The sequence below is a fragment of the Corvus kubaryi genome, unplaced genomic scaffold (genome assembly GCF_017639235.1).
Source record: "Corvus kubaryi isolate FWS band 111438036 unplaced genomic scaffold, C.kubaryi_AGA036_p1.0 132, whole genome shotgun sequence".
In the NCBI taxonomy this organism is placed as follows: domain Eukaryota; kingdom Metazoa; phylum Chordata; class Aves; order Passeriformes; family Corvidae; genus Corvus; species Corvus kubaryi.
Window position 1 is genome coordinate 9,772,770 of NW_024580666.1, and position 27,719 is coordinate 9,800,488.

Below are 27,719 nucleotides of genomic sequence, written 5' to 3' on the forward strand. Positions count from 1 at the left end.
CTGGAAAAATCTCTGGAAATCCTCAAATACAGATCTTTCTGTACATTATGTTTCCTTGGAACAGATTTCCTACACATAGGACTTTTCACATAGTTAGAATACCTTGTGTTATCTTCCATATTCTTAAAAAAAGTTGTACAGAAATCTCCCTTTTAGCATGGGACTTCAGAAGCTCAGTATTTTTTGTGTGCAATTAGTAAAGAAATAATGACAATAGCAGGGGTTTCAGATCTTTCCCCCATTGATGTTTAGAAGAAGTTGATTAGCACAGAGGGACTGGAAAAGTATCATTGTTTTTTAGTTACTGATTACATTTAAATGGGATTATCGCAGAAAGATTTGATGTTAGAATTTCTACTTAAAACCCATCCTTTTCTGAAAGATCTGTGTGTTTCAGGAGAGAGACAATTAGATTCAGATAATGACTTTATTCATCTCATGGAATGTAGAGGGTTTGTTTGTTACATCAATAGATTTTTACAGCAAACAAGCACTTCTAAACTTGCAGCATTTTGAAAATGACTGTGCTACGATTGCAGAGCTTGTAATTTCTTTGATCTTGTATTGGTCTGGAGCCCTTGAAAGCAGCAAGAGCAGGGGGCAAAGACGTAACTGTGTGTGAGGTTTATAAGCGCTCTTGCCAATATTTGCAGACATTGTAAGCTTCATTGGCAGGGCTTAGTGACTTTGTAAATGTGGTAATCCTGGCTTTCACAAAGAACACAGGATGTCAAACAATCATTTTGATACCCTTGTTCTCAAAAGCTAGATAGACTTTGGCAAGTCTAAAATAGGTCCCTGTATGATATTATATTATAGAGTAATCTGTAAAATCAGTTTGACATACTGAATCAAAGCTCTTAGTTACTGGTGAACAGGAAATGGATGTATTGTAAGTCCCATAACTGATAAATGACTTCGTGGATTAACTACCAATTTTTTTTTTAAACTTTCCATCTACTTAATAGTTGCATGTGAAATTTCAGGTTGGAAAGAACCTTTTCCCTCCCCAGAAATATTAGACAGGTCACAAAGAGCGAAAAATTGCATTTAAATAGAATTGCAATCATACTACTTTGCCATGGATACTTCAGCAATAGAGATCAGGAATGTGGGCTAGCTAGGCCGTAACCTAAGTGAATAAATTTATCTTATGAATGATCATATCTGGTCAGAATTCTTACAAGCAGGACCAATCCTTTGCAATCTGTTCCATTTTGTGGAGGGCTGCACTTAATCTTCTCTCCAAACTTTCATCCTAGTTCCAGGCTCCATTTATGATGTTCTACTTAACTGAGAATGGAAAAGATGAGGAAAATGGATGGGAGATGTAGTATTTCAGATAGAAAGAATTTCAGAACTTTCTCTCATTTCCTGAAAAATACAAGCAAAACTGACCAGAATACGATTGATGTTATGTTCACCCTGGACACTTGCTATTGCAGTTTGTTCTTAAGAAGTGTTTTCAAGACTTGCTGGTCTTATTTTCACATGTCAAAAACGTGTTCTTTCAGAAAATGAACACTGTGTTTAACAAATGCTTTTCTCTAATCATGTGTCTAAATCCAGTCTGTAAAGCAATCTGATCCTCTCTTTTGAAGACCTTTACTGGGCATCTGCCAAATTGCTGCAATATTAATTTGCAAGCTCACCTCCAAATGGATCCCTGGGCAGCTGAATGGAAGGTCTGAATGTTCCAGACAATCTGCCAGTGAGAAAAAATAGTCCTTTCTCTCTGTCAAAGGGTGGTGACCATGGCCAAGGCCCTGGCCCTTGAGTGTTATTTTATTCTGCTCCCAGCACACACCATGGAAGCTGTTGTATAGAACCAAACAAATGGGAACTGACATGGAGGACATAATGAATAGGAGCTGGATGCAGAATGAGCTCGTCACAAAATACACCCTTCTTGCTAGCCAGTTAGAAGTTTTGCTTTTTTATTCCTGTCAACATAGAGACATTTCTTGATCAAGGAATCTTTATGAAATAGATTACCACAACTGATATTGTGGATTATTGAAGGAAATTAGTACTTTTTAAAGGAATATGGAGACAGCTTTCACCAGGTTTTCTCTGAGCTGAAAAAGAAACTCGTCAGCCATGTCTTTTATGAAGCAGTAAATAATTTTATAGGATAACAATAATTCTGTGTAGGTTTATGAAAATTTGTAAAACCTATATATGTATGTATGTTCAAATTTCTAATGAGTCATTACAATTTCAGCATGCAGACTTCTCTTAAAAGAAATACTACTACTATTTTTTGTACTTAAACAGATTTCAGGCTTCACCATCATTACAGAAATTTTGCGCACATATCCTTCACCAAGCAAAGGCAGAGATAGAGAGTAGGAGCTACTGAGTGAGATGGTTTTTACTGCTGTGAGTCAAAGCCTGTGAGTATTTGGGAAGACAGAATTCTGTAACAGCTGATAATACTAGTTTACAAGTAGAACCTGATACACTAAACAGAGTCAGCATGGAAATGATGAATGCCTGTGAAAAAGCCACCTCACACTGTTCCAGATATATACTGGCACAGCATCTTGAGCAAGTGTAGTTCAGATTTTTGTGTCTCTCATGTACAATAGTGCCTCAAACATTTTACAGGTACTTCTGTGGTTCAAGTGACAGCCACTGATGCGGATGATCCTACTTACGGCAACAGTGCTCGAGTGGTTTACAGCATATTGCAAGGACAGCCTTACTTCTCTGTGGAGCCCAAAACAGGTAACTTTACATAAACCCTTTGCAGTAATGCTAAGAAAAAAAGGAAAATGTGCATTAAAACTTGCTAGGGACTTATTAATGTGACCTCTCAGTTAATTGAATATATTTGAGTTTTGTTGGTCTTTTAATCTCTTATTCTTTAGAATACATTATGAAAACCACACATCTGAGCTATGTAATAAACAGACTTTGCTGGAACAGAAATTCTTGTCTTTTTAATCTACCAGCTGCTTGGTCTGCTATCTGTTGTTACCTCTCTTATCAGTTAAAATTTCAAAATACTTTGAGCATTTTTTTGCAGATTTCAGAAATATCTATATGTCACATAGAGAGATTCCATAAGAATAGATTTAAAGCACAATTACTCTCCATTCTACTTTTCAAACTGAAGTTTTTTTGTGGGAAATGAATACTTTCTTTATTAATTTGAAGAAGAAAACACTGTGCTTCCATGCTTATCAGATGTAGCATTTTGCTGCCACTTTCAAGGCGTATTACTGGTGAAACTTTGTTTTTACAATTCTCTTGAAATTTTGTGAATATTTTTAAGCCACAATCAAATGCAACCTTTAATCCTCTGTTGGTTTAATAAATATTTCCCATTCTGCTGTATCATTCCATAAAGCAGGAAAGTAGGTTCTTGCTCTGCTCATTTCAGTTTAGTGCTTGAGCCTTCACTTACACCTACAAGGAGAACAGTTATAATTTTCATTTTGGATATAGCCAAGCTGAGACAAAAGAGAAAAAATATATTTACCCTTTTTATGGTATAAAATCTGTGATGTGAATCAGAACTGAGTCCCAATGCTGTGAACAGATGTTTAGCAACATCAAAATTTGCAGAAATAAGTTCTATAATTCTCTTCATATTGCAACAGATCCATGCTCAGCAGGGATATATAGCACTTTTCCCTCCAATGAGTATGATTTATAGTGGTTTTCTCTCTGTTTCTCTTTCTCCCTTTCCATGTGTGTTTATGTACCATGTATGTTGTCATAATGACTGCAGACAGCCCTTGAACTATATGGTAGTTTCTGCTAAATCAAAATCTTTAAGAATTCAGACTGAAATGTTTGCATACATTTTCATCACTTTGATGTGATACTCAAATTTCCTGTGTGCATGACAGTTTGCTTCCAAATGATTGGATAACTTTGCCTGGTAATTTAACCATGACAGAAAACAAGCAGGCCAAGAAAAACAAGGTAGAAACAATAACACTATGAAATTGTGTATTGTATTTTAACATGTCTTGTAAAATGGGTGAAATAGTGCCAGGCAGTCTGTGAAATAAATGTTTCAACCCAGAGATGATTAATGGCAAGTCCAGCATTCATAAGGGAAAAAAGAAATAAAACTCTAAGCAAACATTCAACAAATAGCAGATGAAGAGATATGTGTCCCAATGTGCCTCTTCTTTATTTAGCTTGTTTATGTTTCTTTTACTGCTGACACTACGTGCTGGTGGAGTAAATGGCTGCCTCTCTGGAAATCAGGGTTAGCAGCTGTACTATGTTCTGAGCATGAAATATTCATAAAATCATCATATTTTGAGAAGGCATATTTATTTTTTGATGTGTATCAGCATAGCTGAAAGGATGGAACACTGAATTTTCTTCTAGTTTTCATTTCACATCAGTTAATTAATTATGCAGGTCATCAGATGGACACAACAAAAGCTACTTCAGATATTTAAGTATTTCATTAAAAAACAAAAAAACCCTTTTAATTATGCCAATGATTTAGAAGGGGATATTGTTCAATATATGGTAAAATAAGATAATTTCATATATCTGCAAAGTGTGGCATGTTATCAGTATGGGTATGAGTTAATGTGTTGAATGTGTATTCAAAAGATAGTGAAATGAATCTTGATCTTAGAATCTTAAAAATGAGAGCAGAATATTCTGTTCTTCCTAGCTCTAAAAGAGTAGGAAAACAAATAGAGAAGATTACATCTTCCAGGGAAGGGAGTGTTACCCAAGACACTATGAAGTCTAGTTCAGGGAGAAGGTATTTGGAAAACAATCATGCACAGCATTACCCAGTGAATCTAGGAATAAATAAAAATTGGTGGGTTTTGGTGACTATTTAAAAAAAGCTTATGGTATGTCAGTGCAATTCCTAGTCAAAACCTGTGATGTTAGTGTTGGAATTAATTCATTCCACTCTTGCTGCAACCACTGATCTGCTTTTACCTTTCAAAGGCAAACTGATCTTTCACAGTAGCGTATTTTTGTTTGTGCAATCCTTGTCTTTCTGCAGGTGTTATCAAGACTGCTCTTCCGAATATGGACAGAGAAGCCAAAGACCAGTACCTCTTAGTTATCCAAGCAAAGGACATGGTTGGGCAGAATGGTGGATTGTCAGGGACTACATCTGTGACTGTCACCCTGACTGATGTTAATGACAACCCGCCCCGCTTTCCACGCAGTAAGTTACTTTGTAAATACATGACTTGTAATGTTATTCCTAAACACTGCTATTTTCTTTACACACTGTGCTTTTTCTAAACAAAAAGTGCTTATTGTCCATGTTAAGTAATTTGATAAACACTGACTGCGAGTTATTATTATTATTATTTAGTAAGCATTGTTTTTCATTACCTCGTGCATACCAGATCAGTTGAAATGAAATGGCGTACAGAAGGGACATTTATTAATGTATTTTACTTCCTCTCTGTGAATAAATAGACAAAAAAATATATCCCAATAGATACTTAGGTCTTGCCAGTTCAACTTCCAGATTCTTTAACTTGACCCTTAATCCCTCATATTCCTTTGGCATTTCCACATGCTTACAGTGTTTCCTAAAGAGTTAATCACAAAAGAGCCGGAAAGTCACCTTCCCTCCATTTGATTTCTTTGACCAAGGTGGCTCTCATCCAAACCAAAGAAAGGAGCACACAGCTGTATGTTCAAACCTGAAGAGCTCAGTTTATTCATAGCATTCTGTCTGGGGTGCTATTTTCTTAATAATAATAAAAAAAATTACTTGGTAACATAGAATTAAAATAATGTGAAGTATATATTCATGTCAGCTCCAGCCTCACCTCCAACGATGGAAAAAATAGATCTGGACATAATAGATTTCCTGTTATTTCAAGCCACCAACTGCTTGAAATAATAATAGAATAACTGAAGCTGTTTTTGAAGGTGAGGGTGTTATTGGTTACAGAATGCACTCTGATATCCTTTTGACAGCATATATATCATTTTGTACTTGAATAAAAAAGCTAGAATTTTCAAGATGGTGCACTTACTGTTAAAGAAATGAATATATATTAGTTTTTAGTGATATTCAGATTAGGAACTGCCTAATCAAGATATACAGCTATAAAATAATAATAGTTTATATTAATATTATTTTACTTGCTTTTCTTTCCTCTTTTCTGAAAACAAAGTAAAAGAGTCTCTGCATTATCAGGGATTCACATCATGATTTGCAGTTAAGTTTTGGGTTATATTTTTGCATCTTTTCCTTATACTTCTCTTGTCACATGAAGAAGTTATGCCTGTTGTACTGAGAGTCTATCACAAAGAAAACCTAGCAAAAATGGCAATTCTATTTCAAAAATGAAGAATAGATTCTTGTAGCCTGAGTAAATGCTCAGGCACATGACTTAAAGGAAGGTAGATTTAAGAACCCTAGATTTATTTTTTTTGGCTTTCAGTCCCAGAAGGCTCTGAATTCATTAAATTTTGTAATTTTGCAGGATCGTATCAGTATAATGTCCCAGAGTCTTTGCCAGTGGCTTCTGTGGTAGCCAGAATAAAAGCTGCAGATGCAGATGTTGGACCTAATGCAGAAATGGAGTACAAGATTGTGGATGGTGATGGTTTGGGAGTATTCAAAATTTCTGTTGACAAAGACACCCAGGAGGGAATCATAACCATTCAGAAGGTGAGTCTGATTTTACCCACTGATTGTATTTGGAACTCTCCAAAATGGGGACAGGTAATGAGAGTATGAGCTTTTGTTTCTAAGAGCCTTTTCTGCTGTAAAGGTTTCCGTTGGTATATTTCATCTTGACTTCATTGTGTGATTTTGAGGTTTTTAATGATTTGTGCTGAAAAATATTCTGCATTTTCTTTGACAAGACCTGTATTGTTATGAGGAGGATGTTTTAAAGGGCCGTGTTTGAATAGGAATCTAAACTTTAGTCTCATTTGGCTTTGTATTAAATAGTAGGAAATGTGAAAATATATCTTGCAGTAAAAATGTAAGTTCCAAATAAAAAATGGATCCTGAAATTAATTTTAAAAATAATTATCTAAATGGCTTTGGCTGAGGTGGTACTATTCAGAAAGCACATATTTTTAAGTTAAAATTATGTAACACTAAAAGTAGTAGGTTTACAAGATCATGTATTATTAAAAATATTGTTTTAAAAAAATGTAAAATTTAAATAAGTATTTTTCTTCATAGCTTTCTATGTGTGCAGTTAGAAAACATTATGAAATTGAAAAATCATGTTTATATAAAAATATTAAAACTAAGCTTTCTTACATTGCTGCAACATATTTTTAGACTATCCTTTTAAAAAGTAAAAATGTGCTGGAATAAATTTCAAGGAAATTTAAATTTTTTGAACAGTAATAGTCATACAACACCTTAGAAAAATCTCTATTTCCTACTCTTTAATGGGTGAATGCTTGGCAAGGTCCCTGTGACCTTTGTTATGCAAAAGGTCATCATTTCACAGCCTAGAGTTCCCACCCAGAGCCCAATCTGCAGCTCCCACTGCAGCTGCTCACCCAGCTACCTACACTGAATGGATTCCTCAACAGCTTAATACCCCTAAAATGTGGGAATGACTTGGCATTTTTGGAATACATGTAACTATGTTTCTGAACAAGGACCTATATACTTAATATGGTTCCATAACAGGTTTTTCTTCCCTATATTTTCTTTAATCTTTGGAACCTTCACCTATCGGTGGTGGGGTTTTTTTGTCTTATTGTGTTGATATTTTTTTCCCTTCTCTGGTGCATAGATTTCTTCTTAAAGCAATATAAAGCTTCGGTTCTGTTTCCCTTTTGAAAGAAGTTGACTGAATGATGTTGCAAAGCAATGGGCTAATTCCCTGGTGCCCTTAACACCTGTTGAGAGCTGGTAGTCATCCAGAGATGTCACAACAAATGAAGTATGTTCACCCTTGAAAGATATGTGTAATGTGAATCATCTCTTTTCAAGGAAAAAAACACCCATCTTAGGCTTCTTGCAAAATGTACTTCTGCTTAGCATGTTTGAAATACAAGTGATGAAAAGTTGGTAGTCTTTTTGTTCAACAGCCAAATTCAGTGTGGCTCCTTCAGTTTGCTCATTTAAAGTTTTTGGGCAAAGATGTGGGAGAAATGTGCCTATCCTAGAGGTAGAACATTTACGAGTACCACAATGAGCAATACTTAATCAGTCAAGGTCTTCAGTTATCTGAGAACTGGTGAGTTCACTTCCATTTTTAGTATGGTTTTGTAGTCATGGTATTTGCTCCTGGAGTATCCTGATTTTAGTGCTATACAGTGGACCAAATAATTGACATTTATTATTTCTGTAATCATTTTAGCTAGGGAACTGAACTGGACTTTTAACTACTGAATATTTGCCTAAGAAGTGCTCTGTGAAATAGCTGTTGGACTACATTAAAAATTGTTGACCTGATCAAATGGTCTAATCTGTTAATAATTTTTATACCTACATACTGCCATGTTTTGACACAAGTATTCAGACATTTTTCTCTGCAACAGTAGACCTTTTCTCTAATTCTCCTACTATTTTTGACTTTCCTCTGTATGGTAGGTAGTCCTTGGCTAGTGCCAGGTGCCCACCAAGCCAGTCTATCATCCCCTCTTCAGCAGGATGGGGTGAGAAAATAAGATAGAGAAAACCTTGTGGTTCAAGATAAGAGCAGTTTACAAAAGCAAAACTGAAGGTCACATGCACACCAAGCAAAGTGAAAAAACAGAAGATTTTATTCCTTATGGAGGTGTCTGGCCACTTCCTGGGAAGCAGGGCTTCAGTTCAAGTAGCAGTTGCTTCAGAAGGCAATGGTTGTAAATAATGAATGTCCACCCCCTCACTTAATCCCTCTGCCTTTGTCTTAGCTTTTATATCTGAGCAGACACCCTATGGCATGGAGTATCTCTTTGGTGAGTTTGGATCAGCTGTTATGCCTATGTCTCCTCCCAAGATCTTGCCCACCAGCCTACTGGTGAGTGTGGGGAATGTTGGAGTGACAGTGCTGATGCTGTGCCAGCACTGCTTGGCAGTAGCCATAAAACTGGTGTGTTGTCAACACCTTTCCAGCTACCAATGCAAAGCACAGCAGTGCTCTGCTGTGGAGAAAACTGACTGCCCATCACCGAAACCTGACATACTCTGACATACCCAAAGGCGATTCCCCATTCTGAGGGGCACCTCCCAAACCTCCAGATGTCCTTAGCTTTTCATTTTGATTCCAGGGAACCATGGGCTTTGCTCAGTGCTGAAAGACCCTCCCTGCCAACCCTGCAGAGAACATTGTCTAGGAGTGAAGAGCTGAACCACAGTGGCTATCAGGCAAATGCACCTTCTTCTGGATAATAAATTGAATAGAAATTAATTCAAAACTGTGTATGCAGATTTAAGTGGCTTCAATCATGAGCCTTACCTGCTGGATCAGTCAGGTTATCCCCGCATGTTAATGTGTGCTTGTTAGTTAGAAATCAGGGAAGAAAATAAGTATGTAGCCTGGAATCTGCCTAAACATTTTACTGTTGGGCACATGACGTTCTGTACTCCTCTGAGTGAAATTACCTTGCTCCTTTTCATGCCCTAAAATCAGCTGAGGTATTGAGAAACAGCTCAGCCTCAAAATGGATGCCTATCCTTTTCAACTTGTGAGTATTGATGTGCTCAGATGACATGTCTGTGTACACAGTCTTTGCCTTGGCAGTAAAATGCCAAGGCAAAGACTTATGAAAAGGCACACTTTGGTTCTAAATGCAAATGGGTGCTTTAGTTTTGCATACTTCTGCTGCAATCGTACATAAAGCTCAGCGGGCTGGGCATGAAAATCACCGGCAGTAACTCTGAGCAGCTGAAGGCACTTCTCCATTCATTTTTGTGCTGGGTGTTGTGGAGAAAGTTTGGCACCTGGTTATCCGAGTTCCACACACAAGCTGAGGATTTTGCATTCTGTTTTTAGAAGGATAAGATACTTTAAGACAATTTTGAAAGTTGACTTCTTCACTCAAAACTAACACTTCTTTTAACACATGAGAAGCATTAAATTAAAAAAGAAAGAGTTTTTGTAAGAAAGAAAACTGTGGGAAGTGAGATTTAAGAATTCACTGAGCAAAGCAAGATTTTTATGTTCTTTTTTACTTTTATTCCACAATATTCATTTTATGGAGTATTAAAGAAATTGCCCAAGGATGAGCAAAACATGCAGGAAAATGATCCGGTTTGAAACAGAGACATAGCAAATACCACGATATTAGAAAGAGAAAAGTGTTACATGGTTAGGTGTATCTCAAGATTACACCTAATATTTGTAATAAGATACAAATAAGATTTGTGTGTGTTTAAGTTTTGGTTTTTTTGGATTGTTTTCCATGCATGTTTGAACGTATTTCTTCTCTGCACCCTGTAACACAGAGACTTCAAAACATCCAAAGTCAGTGGAAAAAAAAAATTATGGTTTTACTCTTAACAGTGATATTCATTGAAATATATGGAGTGTATTCTTCCTTTCTTTATAGCTCTTCTGCATTGCTATAAACCCAGATATCTCTTTGGCTTGCACAGTTTATTCAGGATGTATTTTTCTCTAAACATTTAGAGAACAGTGCTGTTTTCTGAATAGTAGTGGTATTTCTGCTCATAGTTCTTATAGCCATGGAAAGACAAGGGATTACAAGTTCCTGAACATGCTAGTACTGTTGCTACCTAGTGCCTAATGTCAGTGTAGATCAGCTACCAGACTAAACCTCAGCTCAAAATAACATTTTGACAATAGTCTGGGACTCTTGCAATAACTTCCTTGACCAAATGGAATCAGACAAGAGAAGAAAGCTTTCTCTGTGTTTCTATCCACTTGGTCTTTATCTTTTGAAAGAGTAAAGAGTAGGATTGTACTACCTTATGCAGCACAACTAGGAAGCATGTGTATCACTGTACATTTTTGCAGCCATATGGATTTTCACATACTCATCACACCTTATTTTATTTTGTCCCAGTTAGGATATTTGAATCAGGATTAAATGAATGAGATGTGAAGTTCACGTATTACAGGAAGTTGCTTAATTTCATTCTAAACAAAAACCCCCCAGCCCCCACCAAAAAAACCCAAACCAAAACAAACCAATCAAACAAAAACAAATAAATGAAAAACCCCCCACACAACGTTTTTTAAATATTTAGGACAAGGACTAATTTTGTTCATGGAGTTATGGCTCACATAATAACAGCCTGTTATGTCTGGGTAGTATTGGGTTTTGTAAGATTAGAGAAGCTAAAAGTTCATCTAATGACAGAAGCTAGTAAAACAGTGCTGCACCATTTACTTGGTTATTGGCACTAATAAACAAAATCGCTCTCTTCTGCAATATGTTAACTGAATTCATATGCAAAAAATGTATCCCGCATTCATCTACAATGGTATATAAAACTGTGTAAGTAATTTTTAGGCTATTTTCAGCTATGTCATAATGTGAAATAGGATACGAAAAATTCTTGAAGACAAACTTTGATTCTTTTTCTTCGTTTTTCCTCTTTCTTCAGAATTTGTTATAAAAAACGTGAATGAGACCCATAAGTAATATTCTCAGCTTAAAGGGAGGGTGGGAAACTGGTAGGAAAGCTAATAAGGGTCTTTTCCTGTAACCTACTATATTCATACAATTTGTTGCCTAGTAGCTACAAGTCCCTGTGGAAATATTCCCACTCCTTTATTTACTTACTTTCTCTTTTGTTAAATAACACTAACAAATAAATGAAAAGTTCTCACTTGTCAAATGAAGCAGAAGAGATCTTTTTTATTTTTATCCTGTTCAGAGCAGTTCATGCTACAATTCTGATGTTGCAAATAATGTGAGTTTGGCTAATCTCTACACCATAGCACAGTCTCTGTAGTAAATAATAGAACAGAACAGAACAGAATAAAATAGATAGTATTTTAAATACTATCTATATACTAAAATAGATAGGATAGTATCATTAAGGTTGGACGAGACCTTCAAGTTCATCAAGTCCAATCTTTGACTGAACACCACCATGTCAATTAGACTGTAGTGCCTCATCCAGTCATTTCTTGAACACTTCCAGGGATGATGATCCCCTGTGCTGCCTGTTTCAATGCTTAAGTACCCTTTCACTGGAAAAAGTCATCATGATGTCCAGCCTGAACATTTTCCTAGCACAACTTGTGGTAGTGTTGCCTTGTCCTATCCCTGGTTACCTGGGAGAAGAGGCTGACCCCCACCTCACTACAATCTCCATTTAGGTAGCTCTAGAGAATAAAGTTCCCTCTGAGCCTCCTTTTCTCCAGGCTTAACAACGCGGTTCCTTCAGCCACTCCTTATACGACTTTAGTCTCTAGACCCTTCATGAGCTCCATTGCCCTTCTCTCTACACTCCAGCACCTCCTGAGTTGGGAGCCCAAAACTGGACGCAGGACTCAAGGTGTGGTCTCAGCTGTGCCAAGTACAAGGGGGGCAGTCACTGCCCTGGTCCTTACAGACACACTGCTTTTGCTACAAGCTAGGACGCCATGGGCCTTCTGAGGCACCTGGGCACACGCTGGCTCATGATCAGCACCCCCAGGTTCTTTTTCTGATAGGCAGCTTTCCAGCCACTCTGCCCCCAGCCTGAAGCACTGCAGGGGTTGTTGTCATCCAGTTGCAGAACCCTGCACTTTTCTTGTTGAACCTCACACAATTGGCCTCAGCCCGTTGATCCAGCCTCTCCAGATGCTACTGCAGAGCCTTCCTGCCCTCCAACAGATCAACACTCCCACCCAACTTACTGTTGTCTGCAAAGTTACTGAAGTGCACTCAATCCCCTTATCCAAATTTTTGATAGATACTAAACAGGACTGGACTGAACACTGAGCCCTGGGAAACACCACTGGTGACTGGCTGGCAACTGGGTGTAACTCCATTCACTACCGACTCTCTGAGCCTGGCCGGCCAGCCAGCCAGCCAGTTTTTAACCCAGTGACGAGTGCACCTGTTGAAGTCATGGGCTGCCAATTCCAAAGTAAAACTAAACTAGATGTGTAACTTACGTTTAAGCTGGATTTAGGAAAACATTCATCTTGTGTGATCTTTTCAGAAAAAAAAAGAAGTGTTGTAGAGTTTATGAAAAGGAATTGGGCATTTATATTTCTTAGACGTATTTCAAAATTTTTTCTTCGTTCACACCGTGACTCAGTTCTCCATCTGTAGAGTAGGATCAATTCCTTCCTGTGGTTTCATTTGTAATTTACATACTGCTATCAGTGCTCCGTTCGTAAGGACTGAGATCATTTGCATAGCTCAATTTCACAGTGGTGAGGGTGTTTGGAGAAAAAGTGTAATTTTTTTTGCATATATTGGAGTTTTAAAAAATGTGTCAGGTTTTTCTCTGCAGTAGAAATCTTAGAATTGAAGAAACAATTATGGAAGTGCATGATGATCCAGTCATTTAATACAACAGATTCTGAAGTGTCCATGCAAACCTATGTACAATTTTGAAGTGAATTCATGTTGATTTTTCACATCTTGATTCAGAATCCTGATTGTAATACATATTAATGGAGTCTTGGCTTCACTTGGCTTCACTTTCTAAGCAAAATACATACACAAACCCTTATTTTTTGTGGTTTCCAAAGCACTATTCGTAGAAATAGTGTACTAAAAAAGGCATCATATAAGTACAGATTTCACTTTATTCACGAAGTTGCAGGCTAAAGTTAGACTTCAGTAATATTAATATCTTAGTAGTAAAACATCTAAAGATTAAAACAGATGCTCTGTATCCACCTACACTTTATCAAATATTTGTTACTTGAAGTAGTTGTGGTAATTTAATAATAAAAAAAGGCTGCAAGGTATATTTTTATTTTTGCGACTTTTTGAAATGTTATGAGATGTGATTCAAGCCATTCAGAAGTCTATGGAGAGATTTTAGTTGACTTAAGGGGGGGAAAAAAAGACCAGAAAACCCCTAAACACTCTGTAGAGTTAGGGTTGCAATGTCTTACTGCAGAAAGTGACAAGCATTAAGATTTCCCATGGTAGAGTTCTTGCTCACTTTGCCTTCATTTCTACCTTCAATACACAGCCCTAACACAAATATCACCAACCAGTTTGAATGTCAAAGGAAAAATAATGTTGCAAAGCACTTTCACATAGAAATTGACTGCTAAGAGATTATTTCAAAACCTGAGTTCATTCTAAAAGCAATACTGGCAATTATAAAATGGGGGTGAGGGGAGGAGAGGGTTTATGCATGAGCTTTTGAGTGAAGAGCTATCTTTCCATTACTGTTAACATTTCTTAATTTTTTTTTTTTTTTTGCTAGAAATTTTTCTTTCAATTCTGTATCAGAGTTTACAATGTAAGAACTTGAGGCTTCCATGGTTCCTTTGAGAGATTGTCTGCATTTGTTTGATGTACTGCAGTTTTCAATATAAAACCTCAACTGGGCTTAAAAATGGGATTTTCACCTCTGAAAAGTGCATTATTACAAAGTTACCATACAGTAAAAATGAACATTATAAAAATGGGCTTTCCTTGAGTTATAACTTCATATCCAGCCTCTCTAAAATAGAAGACTTGTTTTGTAATTTCCTTCAGAGAGGATAAAATTCTTAATCCTTAAAAGTAAAAGAAGAAAAAAAAAAGACAGACCTCAAAAAAAGGAAAGATTAATGGATCCTGCACAAGATCTAATCAGATAATACTAATGCAGAGTTATTAATGAAGCTGTCAAGCGCTATTCACTGTACTGAAGGACTGAAGTATACATTGTCCGTTTAACCTTCACCACTGATGTAGTGATTTGCAGTCTGTTAACTTGGTGTTCCATCACTGGAATCTTGTGCTTTTGTTATAGCAGGAAATAAAGGAGGCGCAATCCAAAGGCCATTTAAATAATGCTCTCTGTATAACAGACACCAGTGATAATTAGATAAGAAGAAATAAAAAAAGGAAAATATTTTCAGTTCACTTTCTGTCTTTCATTAGTGTGTGTAGCATCTAATTTCTTCATTATATTAGCTAAGAAATGTTGAAATATTTACACCAGATCAAGAGTCCTTGCATATTAATCATACCTTAGATATCCCGTTCATTTTTCCTAGATTATATTCTGCCTCAAACCCTGATTGATACCTCTGTATTCCTCACAGGAGCTAAGGTTGTGTATCGTAGAGCAACAGATTGAGGACGATGACTGTAGCTTTTGTAGGCATTGCTGCACCCCACAGGAGCCAGGTCCTACTAGAAAGAGCTTAAATAAAACATTACTTCCACTGCATAACACAGTAATACTTGATATTGTAAAGTCCCTTTGCCAATCCATACTTACCCTCTTCTAAACATCAACTTTTCTCCACTGTATCTGTACATAGATTAGATTTTTTAAATTTATTTATTTATTTTTTGTTAACAAGGATCCTTATATATTTTGGATACTGTCAGCAGCATTGGGTACCCAAAGATATCTGAGGGAATCCTAGGGAAGGATTCATGTTGCTGAGAGCAGATGTTTACTTCTTTCAGTTATTGAGACTCCCTTACTAGTGACTGGTGAAAAACAGGCATTCACAACTAGACCAGCTGATTTCTTTCCTGGAAGAATTTTGCTACAATCACTCTAAACACCATATGGTGATTTTCTTAGATGTACATGGCTACATTAAAGAAGGTTGAACATGCTCTTAGTAAGTAAGGCTGTTTAGAATATACATCTACACCACTGTTTATTTTTTCATCCTTTTCTATGAGGAAATACTTTTCTAATGAAAGTGTATTTTTGGTGAACTCCCTACTAGTCTAACACTCCCTCATGATAAACATTCACATGAAAAACCACATTTTTATGATTTCAGTTAATAAAGTTCTAACTTAGTCTTCTTTAATCAATACAGAAACTTGGGGGTGTCTTAAAATTAATTTAAATAGTATTTCTTTTTTGTTGTGCTAGTCTATTAAAATGTATCTAATTTGTTCAATTACATATATTGTGCTGTATGTATTGTGTCTATTAAATCAGAGATTTCATAATCTTTTCTACTTAGAAGGACTGTGCTGTTGACATTAATATAGCAGAAGAAGCAATCTTGTCTGCAGTTTCATGATATATTTCCATGTGTTTGATATCTCTGTAATCTAAGTCACCCGATTTCAACAGATATCATTAATGGGGACAAATTAGCTTTCCTTTCTCCACTAAATACTTTTGTACATTTTGACTGAAAATATACTGTTTGCTAAAGGGTCAGTGTTTTTGTTTATTGAGGGGGAGTTTTGGTTTGGGTTTGGTTTTTTTTTTGAAGTTCAACAAATATTAGCCTTTTGTCTTTGACATTTTTCAGGTTATCATTTCTTTATTTAGTATGCTGATTTTTCAGGTTATAATTTTTTAAATTAATAGTTTGCTTTTATTAGATAATGTGATGCTTTAAGATATTTGTGTGCTTGTTTGTCTTCTCTTTAACCTTGCTGCTCATGGTCATATCACTTGCCTAATTGTTATCACCACAGAATGAAGTTTCTGGGGCATTTTTCATCTTTCCAGTATCACACTGCATTTGCATTATGGCTGTGAGGTTGTTTCATAACACGTATTGTACTTAAATATAAAACCAAAGTGAAAATAAAAAATAATAAACATGCTTTACTAATGAATACTGACCAGTTGTATCCAGTAGAGTGGCAAGTATCCAGACAACCTTTCTATTTCAGCATATCTGTTTTCCTAGAGCTATGGATACTGCAACTCTGATTTAATGCAAGAAGTAAGTGCTTGCATAATGTGAGGATCACACGTAATCCCAGTCGGAGAAGCCTTTTGCTGCCACACAGAGTTTGTAAAAGTTCAGTGCCTTTCTGAGTGTGCTGTGCTGCAGTTCATTTTTCATATTTAAATCTAGACTGTTTGCAGCTGTATTATAGCATCAGCATAATCGCTGACTTTAAGATGCTCATTTGGGATTTATCCCACTGTAACTAGATGGAGAACTTCGGCCCTTGCAGGTCAACAGATGTGTGTTTCACCTCTGCTGCTCCTCTGAGTGAATACTGGAATGTTTCGCAGATGCTGGAGGATTAATTTGCAAGCACTTCTCAGATCCCTATGATGTATTCAGTAGCAGAACTACAGTAAAACATTTTTAATCTATTTTATACACTTGGAATTAGAGTTTGAAGATATTGAGTAACCAGACTGCAGCTTTAGAAGTGCTTGGGTATTTTGCTGCTGTTTTTGATGATTAAACTTGGAATTACAGAGGAATAGTTAGCTGGATGTTTGGTGCAAGCTGACAAAGTAAGACTATAGATACAGGGTAAATGGTTCTAATATTAACTTGATGCTTTCTTTCAGTAATGGTCTGTGAGCTAAAATGATTTTTTTTCCCTCAAAAATAATTTTCTTCTTTTTGGACTGTCCTCCAGATCACAGATATCTCATTTATTGTGGCAGGTAATTTTTGATTCTAATGCAGTATTTATTTGAAAAGAAACTGTACTTCCATCAAAGAAAATTAAAGCAGAAGGAAAGTATAAAAAAAATGTGCATTTTGCTTAATAAGCAAAACAGTACAAAACAATCTCCAGGCTTCATTGCAGTACAAAATATTGCCATATAAGCAGTGTCATTTAAGCAATTGCCACATTTTCTACGCAATTTTATAAAAGCTTGAAGAAAGAATTGTTTAGTCAATCCAAATACTATGAAAAACCAATAAACTCCAAGGAAATTTAAAATAAAAAAATCCCACCTACAATTTTCTGAATGAGGTGTTTTCACCTATAAGTAACCTGAAAAGATCGAGTTCTTATGTCTGTGTAGTATGTCCCATTGTATTTGCCATTAGCTTAGATAAAATATTAATAAGACAAAAATAAGTATTAATTCACAGTGGTAAAATAATACGTGAGAATTTGGTCCTCACAGAAGTTACAGAAAGTTTTGCCATTATCTCATAAATTTGTTTCACTCACGAAGTAGAACTATCTTTATTTTTAAAGTCATTGCAGAATATTCACCTAGTGAGACACTGCAAATAGTGTTTTGAGAAAGCTAAAAAACATCAAATATGGTCTCTCAATCAAAGGTGCTGGTTGTATACAAATGGCAAAGGTAATTGTGTGTTTACTGAAAGTTTTAAGCGAAACAGTTTTGCGTCAACGTTGCTGAATAATAAAATTTCCTAATAACCTTGCCCATATAGGAGCTGGATTTTGAAGCTAAGACAAGCTATACTTTGAGGATAGAAGCAGCCAATATGCATGTTGACCCTCGTTTCCTGAGTCTGGGACCCTTCAGTGATATGACAACAGTGAAGATAATTGTAGAAGATGTTGATGAGCCACCTGTGTTTACTTCACGTTTGTACTCCATGGTGGTGTCTGAAGCAGCAAAGGTTGGCACTATCATTGGAACCGTAGCCGCCCATGATCCAGATGCCTCAAATAGTCCTGTCAGGTAATTCTAAGAGGTCTTAATTATTTTTTCAGCCTTTGCATTGAAGTTGTTCATCTTGTGGTGGGAGGGGTTTTGGTTACACTGAAAGTAATGAATAAGCTTTATTCCCTTACAGAGGGGAGATTCAGATGTTGTATGAGTTTGCATGGTGGCTTTTATAACCTGAACTCTGAAAAAACCTCTGAAAAAACCTGTTATAACCTGAACCTCTGAAAAAAAAATATGTATTGAAATCTTTGTGCAACAAAGAAGAGAAGATATAGTTTCAGAACCCCAAAAGAAAATATCACCTAAAAATATCACTCATGTTTATTACTTTCTAAGCTTAGGAAGAGCCTATTATTATCTATAGCAAGTTATGTTCTCTTAAATCAACCAGGATCAAAAATTATATTTATAATATATGTGTATACTTGAATAATGTTTTACAGTCTGTGTGCACTAGGAATCAGAATAGAACAGGACATAAATCCCCACATGGTAAACCAGAGCTGAGGTCCCACAGCAGGAAACATTAGTAAAACTCTTTACATGAGAGAAGCGGACAGGCTGAGATGTGTCCTGTTCTAGTTGGGATGGTTAAAGGCTTTTGGTTTTGTAAATTTTTCTGCAGCCAAATATCTTCCATTTGAATGGGAAGAGATATGATCACTGGAGATTCATAAGCTGTCAAGCCCCTCTTCCTTTGTCTTCAGTGTCTGAAAAACCTGCAAGTCTTCCACAATATAATGTCCAAGATCTTTAAGAAACCATAAGAGAACACAAATTCTCAATCACGTTTGCCTGTATCTAAGGTTAGAGCTGAATGGCAAAGACTCACCACCTTAGCTAAACCAGTAATGAACTACTTGTTATTTTTCTTATGCAGAATATTAATTCTCAAATGAACATGCAAAGGATTTAACAAGTAATGGTTATGACTTAGGAACTCTGTGAATTCAAACACCTGCAGGAGGAGGAACACATACACAAAACATAGTGCTTAGTTTCATTTGTTTTTATTGCTCACTTAGGGCATAAATAGGAAAGACCATTGCAGGTACTTGTTCGGATGTCATTTGTTTTGGTGATGTTAAGTCTTTCCTTTCATGCATTGAAAATGAGCTTGGGAACATAGTGTGTTTCTAAAGCAGTGATCTTATATTGCAAAAGTAAAGCATATGTTTCACTCCTAGAGGTGATGCAAGTGTTCTATCTCTTTTGTTATATATTTGCAACATATTCAAAATAGCTGATTCCTATCATGTATAAACAAGTCCTGGATGAATGTTTGGCATGGATTTACTTGTGAAATTTATCTTTGCTGAGCTCTTTCTTTGCTGTGGCAGTATTTTCTGGCACTGATGCTAGCATCTGGTGTATAGTATCTGGTTTAGCAGAATCATTTAGGCTTAAACACAGTTCCATTAATGCAGGCCATGGTCATAGTACTTTTGAGTCCTGTGTAAACATAGAGGTGAGTTTATTTGCCTTGATCTTGTTAATTTTTACAATTCCAGCATAAAAATTAGTTATATCACCAACTAACATCTTGAAGATTCCTTCTGCTTCAAAGTTGTTTGGAATTTGAGGGAGAGCAAAAAGGAAAAGTAGTGAGGATTTATCTATATCCTTGTGAACCTGCTTTGTATATTGTCGAAGGTACTGAAAGATCACATAATTTAAAGCTGTTCTGCATATGCTTTGATACATCAGAGACAGATTCACCTAAAATTGGAATGTGAGGAGGATTAATGCATAAAACTTTTCATGATCTGTTTAAGAAGTTTAAATTATTAATCTATAATAAGTATTCCAACTTCCAAACATTGGATTATATTGATACTGATTAAAAACTGATTTGTTACAATTCAGAAAATGTTGAAATTACAAGATCAGACACAAAACCTTGACTAGGGAAAATAGAAATGTTTTGAAAATAAAAGGTTATCTCATAAGGTCCAGAGAACTATTGGTGTTTGAACTAGCTTAAATAAAGGATTTAAACTCCTGCAGCTCAAAGATTTTCAAGTATTAATGGCTGTGAGGAATTAAAGGATTAAAAGTATTTAAAATATTTTCTTTTAGAATTTGAGTATGGATACAATGCTCGTAAATAAGGGAAACTGCTTGTTTCCTATGCATAAAATTATTTTTCTCATTGTTTCATAAGAATCTGTCATTCAATTTATGTAACTTGTTTTCTTTTCATCCCTCCCTCCCTGTTCCCTCCTTGTCTCCCTCCTTTGCTGCTTTCTTCCTTTTCATCTTTCTCACCTCTCCATCTCCTCCTTCTCCTTTTCCTTTCTCCTTCTCCTTATCTTTCTGCTCCTTCTCCTTTGACTCTTCAAGTTGCATAGTGATAGTCTTAATAATTTAGAAATCTAAGGATTTCTAAGGGAAATCTGGCAGGAGATTGAATCTTAGCTATGAGGCCTGCCAAGACTGACTACACAGCAGAGGTGACAGGTATCGTCTCATGGGGAAACTTGCCAGCCACAAAGCAGCTGTAGAGCACTGACCAAATAAACATCAGTGCTGGCAAGAAATAAAGTGAAAAATGGCCTACAGTTAACACAAAATGAAAGAAGAGAAGAAAAAGTGAAGGAGGGAAAGCAGTAATCCATGAAAACTGCTGTTACTGTTGTTGTTACAACTCGTTAGTCTCTCTCTCGCTGTGACATAATGCAGCAAAACAATTCTATCTATGTAACAAGTCTCTGCACTTAGATTATAGAGCTAAGAGGGATAGTTCAAAAAACAGTAATACAGTAAAGAAGAAGATGGTGTATTGCAACACAGAACAAACAAATTGTTTGGTAAGATTGTGTCTAGGAAGTCCCATTTTTTAATTGTCTTCCATAATTCTCTCTTTTTATGTTGTTCAAGAAATTTGGTTTGTGTTATATCAATAATTTAATATATTATCAGTGTGACAGTAATTGCAATGATCACACTTGATCTGATTCAGACATTTTAATTCATCCTGAGTACGGGGAAGTGCTCTGGAGTACATACTTGACCTGAATGAGAGTGCAAGAATCTGACCCAATAATAAATCTAATGTTGAGAATATTCCAGTTGTAAATCTAAATTTGCCTAATCAACTGTCCCTTTCTCTCAAAAGGGATATAAGCAAATCACCCACAGGCATTTTGACCTTTTCTCTTATGCTATTTGCAGTTTGCTAAGAAGCTCATTTCCCCTTCCTAAAACAAATTGGGAGGTAAAGATATGTTAAGCCAAAGAGTTAAGGGCATGAGCCTGTGTTTGTCTAATGACAGTAAAGCATCGGGAGCTGACAGTGATGACATGCAATCCCTTGACCCTAGTCTGCATCATCTTCCTTTGTTCTCCCTTCCCCTTCAGCTCTGGGTGACTCAGGGGCTCTTCTGCTGGTAATAGAAAGCTTTGTGCTCAGGCTGCCAGCCCCCATGGGATCACTGCCTGGCTTGTAGCAAATTCCAACTCACCTTCTCCTTAGCTGGCTCTCAGGAGGATGCTATTTGATTAATTCCTGAGTTTGACTTACAGCAGAGAGGAAGAAAGAAAAGACAGCGGAATACCTATAACCTCACTTAAGAGGACACTGTGGAAGTGGAGCCCACCACTGTCAGCACAAGTCACTGTGTAATTCTCTCACCTTTGCATGTGGCTTTGCGTCTCTTAATACCCCAGGGAAACTGGACTGAACAATGCTCAAACTAAGGAAACAGTGGAAACACTTTCCCTCTAATAAGAAATCAATGAAATATTTTTACAAGTTGTAATAAATGAGAAGTTTTCTTTCATCCTTTACCTAGGTATTCGATAGATCGAAACACAGACCTGGAGAGGTATTTCAATATTGATGCCAACAGTGGAGTCATTACAACTGCCAAGTCTTTGGACAGGGAAACGAATGCTGTTCATAATATCACAGTTTTGGCCATGGAAAGTCGTAAGTATCCATAGCAAGATTTTTATCAACAGTTTGCGCGTAAAGCTTTAGGCTTGGTTGTGATCAGCTTCATTCAGAGAAATTGTGGCAGTTGCAAACCGTGGCAGACAAAAATAACTTATTACTTAATGCAAAAAAAATCTATATAATAAAAATTTAAAAATACAACAGTTTAGGTGTTTGCTCTTTCATTTGCTTCATACCTTGCATATTCTTTTGTCTTCTGAAAGACAAGTACAAAGGGAGTTGAAATATGTTAAGTCAGCAGTCTCCTACCAAGTGTCAATAGAGGAAAAGTGATGTGGAAGATATGGGGAGACTGGTTACCCCATCCAAGTGAGGGCACTCAGAGTTGATTGCTGTTGGTCAACCACAGCATTCTTAGAAGGTATGAAGAAAAGAGGATGTGAATGCTAATGTGGTTTCATTTTCCTGACTTTAAGGTACCACTGGAGAAGTTATTTTGTATTTGGTATCTTATTCCAATGTAAAATGAAGTGTTTAAAAATGTAATGCTTCAAGAGGGTACAAGAATTCTTCTAATGCCATTTCAAACCTAAACTTGTTCAGCTTTGTATGCGTTCTGTGAAGAACAATATATTTTTGCTTTTATATTTGAAGAATTTATTTCTTCAAATTTCATCCTTAATACTTCTCCTTTGGGCTGTGAGAGTAAAAGAGTTATCAGTTCTCTGGCTTGCTGTTGTAAAAATCAACACTTCTTGATTTCTGTGAGCTTAATATAACATTTAACCTGAATGTTAACATTTATCATTTAGTGTCTCTATGAATTTATCTTGTGTTATCACAAGTCATTGGTCTAAAAACCCAAAATGGCAACCAAAAATTTTCCTGGGTAGTAACAAAACTGATGAGGTAGACAAAGGGCATACCTGACACAAATGAGAGTCTAGGAGCATAAGCAAAACCTTATACTGCTTTAATTTATGTTCATACCTGCTTGGTTTTCAATAGGCTTAGTGCAGTAAAAGAAAAATTTGGTGTCAAAATTGCTTGCTTCTCTGGTATTTCACATGTGGAATGAAAAAAGAAACCAAAAAAACTTTGTGATTTACATTTTGGTGCTTAAAATATTTATTAAAACTTGGTTGCAATACACTATAAAAAGACAGACACATATTTGCAGTTTTGTAGTTTTTCATTTTGTCCTGCTATAATACTAACATCACTGTTTGGGGTAAAAAAGGATTATAACATCTCTTTTCCCTGCTCCAAAAGAGAAACAAAATAAGTATTGCACTCACTGATATTACTATGCTTAGTCCAAAATATAGTTACTGTTTAAGGTTAAATTATGCCCTTGGACCCTGAACATACTCATATTTTAGCTAGAGATAAGTATCAGTTTAAGGATGTGATTCATACTTAAAGTGTTCAGCATGTTAATGACTAATACTGTCCTGCCCAGCTCAGGTCCCGTGTGCACCCACAGAAGCACGGGTGGGTTCAGTATTACAGTCGGTAGCAGAGAGCTGAGGGGGGCATTTGCGTGCGTTCTGGCAGGAGCATTTATTGCTGCTACACTGTTAAAGCGTGCAGAGACAAATACCAATACGGTCCTGAAGCTCATAGTTTTATCTGGGGGTGGGGAAAAGGCGGGACTAGGGAACGGGGACCAGTGGGGAAGCTCTGGGAGAGTGACAAGGGGTAGAGGCGGACAGTCAACCGGGGAATCCAAACTGGGATAGATTACCATAACAGAACAATGCATCCTGGGAGAAGCCTTTCTGGTCGCCCTAATTTCAGGAGGTTCTTGTAGTACTAGGGACTTGTCTTACTGAAAACTCTCTGTCTCTTATAATGTATGTTCACTGGCCACCACAAATGACAGTATAGAAATAGTTGCGTGTGCACTTCAAATACTTTGGGATTTGCTTCAGAGTGCAGTCTTCTTTTCGCTTATATACAGCTGATAAAATTCTGGTTTTGACTTTTTAACAGACAGACCCATCTGTATTTCAGAAAGAAACCCCAAAGATGGCACCCATAATAACCATGCTATTCCCAGTATGAACAGTGATGTTCTGGATAGCTTGGTGATGATTTTACATCATCTTGCTCTTCCATGTGATGTGATTCAATGCTGTGATTAGTGAGTTAGATTTCCAGTTTGTCCTGAGAGTAAAATCTTAGTTTAATTGAAGCAGCTGGAGGTCCAGAAGATCAAGACAAGAGCTTCCTATGTATTTGAGGGAGGGATTATAATTGATATGACATGCATATCCAAAAGAAGAATGCAAATGAAAAAGATAATGACCTTTAGAATAACTTTCAGGGATCTTCTCTTAATTGTTTTGTTGGACTTTTTCCTGTAGAGAATCCAGCACAGATTGGGAGAGGCTATGTAGCCATCACTATCCTTGACATCAATGACAATGCCCCTGAGTTTGCCATGGAGTATGAGACAACTGTCTGTGAAAATGCTCAGCCTGGTCAGGTATGTCTTGATAGGTTTTATGTTTATTTTTACCAGATAGGCAATCATTCCTTATGAAAGCCTTCCAGATTTAAGATAAAGAAAAAAACATAAGAGTAAAAATGAAGCTTTGGTGAACAGTACAAGCAAACAGCAAGAAAGATGCAGGTATAAAAATTACTAGTTGAAAGTAGCGTTAAAGTCTCTGTCTTTCTTACTGGTATAACTGATACATTTTGCTTAAATCATCTAATTTTGGATAATACTAAAAATACATACTTCCTCCTAATTGTGGTGGGAAGTGGGAAGGAGTAACACAAAGGTTATTCTGAGACTAAAGGCCTAGCACTGCAGAACATGCAGTGTTCCCCCTAGGAAGCATGGACCTTAAGGACGCAGTTTCACAAGGGGATTATATCCCTATTTTTTATTCCTGTATTTTCAACTACCCAAATATCTTCCAAGTAGTCCTAGACTCAACTAAATCCATCTCCTGTTGTTTGTCCTTGGTGTCCATCATATTTGGCCTTTTACTCTCTGTGGAAGACCTCACAAAATACATGTACTTTGTATCAGTCTCTCCTCCCACTTCCAGAAAACTAGTAGATGTTGCACCTGCATAGATCCCACACAGTCCCTGGAACACTTTGCACTTTTGTGACTTCTCCCAGTGTATTGTGATTCCTGTGGTAGATCTTGTTTACTGCACATTTCAAAATCACCTCATAATTTAAATTCTGAACAAAACCACTATGATTATCAGCTTGTATTCATGAGAAACACAGACTAGGCATACGCTTATTATTGCACCTGTCTGTTTTCCCTGTGCTCTGGTCAGAAGAGGACCAGAGAATTGCAGTTTCCAATTTTTGTGGATATTAAGCAGTGGTGACACTTTCTTTAGAGGTAGATTTTGATAGAATTTTAGCAAATGAAACTTAAAAAAAATAGTAATGAAATTCCAGAAAATATTAATATGCTTATGCTGTGCCTTTCTGGTTTTCATTATATTAAAAAAAAAACCAAAAAACCAAACCAAACCAAACATGAATTCCAATGCTCAAAAGCATCACAGTTTCCTTGTGAAGGTTTAAAACATTGCTTGTAACCACTGATAACTACACTAAGAGCCATCCAGAAGATACACTTCTTTCACTGCGATGTACTTTATTACTCCAAGCTCTTGTGAATGACAGGACCTAACTTTCTCCCAGGCACTGAAAAGCATTGCTTTAGCCAATAAATTTGGTACAGGTAAAGTAAAGAATTGAGTCACACTTTAACAGTGTCTCTACATGCTTAGGAGATTAGAAAATCAAAATGCAAGATGATTAGAACTCAAGGGAGTGTTGATATTTTGATGGGTAACAGGGAGGTTATGTAATGTACATGCACATATGCTTCAATTAAACCCTGATGTATCTCAAAACAGGTGATCCAAAAAATTAGTGCAATTGATAAGGATGATCCACCAAACGGCCATCAGTTCTATTTCAGTTTAACAGCAGAGGCAGCAAATAACCACAATTTTACATTGCAGGACAACAAAGGTAAGCAAACTTTGATTTGGTAAATATTCACCACTAGAAGCTTTCATTTTCAATGCAGCATGCTTATTATGACCTACATAAACTTCTGTTCTGGTGAGAACATAAACTACAATCAGCCTGCAAAATATTTTTATCTGTAGACTATTTGTCAAAGGAATTAAGCTGTTGTTTGAGTCATTTAAAGCCTTGAGCCAAACAGAGCAGCATCAAATCTTTAAATCCTTTTTTTTTTTTCCCATCAGTCACTTTTCACATTTTTTCCCTGTATTTATAGGTTTTTATCTAAATTAGATTTTACCTTGAGGCAGTGACTGAATAATGTCCAGGAATTCATGTCTTATTAGTATAAACTCAGGGCATTTAAAATGAGTGCACGGTTAACAGAGATGTTTTGTGATTTGTGAGGAATTTGGTTTTTTTCTTTTAGAAAGACATATCTTTTCAGTAACTAAGTATATCCCCTTTTGAAGAATGCTTTTGACAATGAAAGCTGCCTATAATATTTGTACAGACTTCTTATGACTTTTTCCTCAAAGACTCCCATTGACATCACATTTCTCTTAGTTAAAGTATCTGAGAACACACTCTAATTACTGCCCTCATTAGTTGCACTGCACAGTATAGCAGCTGGGCACGAGTCAGGCAGTTTATTTATTAGTTGAAACAAACAGAACTAAATAGACACTGTATTGCTCTGTGTTGCTCTTTTATGGATCTGTACTAAGCCAAAGCTACAAAGTCATCTTATTAGAAAAGCAAAAAACCAGACATATGGACACTGAAGGCCACTGTTTGTACAGGCAGACTTTGAATAATATTCAGTAAGTGTAATGTGTGACCTAATAAAAGTCTTTCACACAGGTCTTCATTGCCTTGCTTTACATGTAATTAATGAAAAGCTTAATTTTCTTCATATGAACAGCTTGCAATTTGAAACTAATAGAATATAGAAGACTCTAATAGCAGCAATGATCAAAATAATAAAAGTGCATTAGAATATGACTGTTCAGAAATCTGACATCATGAGTACTATAAAGTACATAATGAAAACAGAGGCCCTCTTCCAAAGAACTTTCAATGTGATAAAAATAATAACAGACTTTTGTAATGCCTGTAAAATCAGTGGAGTTACAAGACGAAGCAGCAGTTGCCTCATTCAAGATTATTAGTTAATTTTATGCATATTTAATGTGAGGTTATATCAAGGTGTTTGCTTGATATAACCTCATAGGTCTATTATGACCTAGATATATCATAATATGATATAATCTATTGATCTAATCTATTATTATCTAGAGGTTAATCTATCATAAGATAGGTCATAATAGATGACACGATAAGATAACTTTACTGACTACCTGTCTATAAATAGATAGGTAAGTACATATAAATAGATAGACAGACCAA

The 27,719-nt window shown here is 36.3% G+C and overlaps 1 protein-coding gene across 2 annotated transcripts in view; it reads left to right on the forward strand.

Annotated features, from left to right (window-relative positions):
* Positions 1 to 27,719, forward strand: part of CDH7 (cadherin 7) — a 93,846-nt gene that overhangs the window by 46,174 nt on the left and 19,953 nt on the right. For both annotated transcript variants that reach the window (XM_042032223.1, XM_042032212.1), the window contains exons 4-10: positions 2,611 to 2,730; positions 4,997 to 5,164; positions 6,447 to 6,634; positions 18,153 to 18,406; positions 22,189 to 22,325; positions 24,662 to 24,783; positions 26,195 to 26,312. In XM_042032223.1, the coding sequence (XP_041888157.1) occupies positions 2,611 to 2,730; positions 4,997 to 5,164; positions 6,447 to 6,634; positions 18,153 to 18,406; positions 22,189 to 22,325; positions 24,662 to 24,783; positions 26,195 to 26,312 (1,107 nt within the window). The remainder of the gene's footprint in view (positions 1 to 2,610; positions 2,731 to 4,996; positions 5,165 to 6,446; positions 6,635 to 18,152; positions 18,407 to 22,188; positions 22,326 to 24,661; positions 24,784 to 26,194; positions 26,313 to 27,719) is intronic.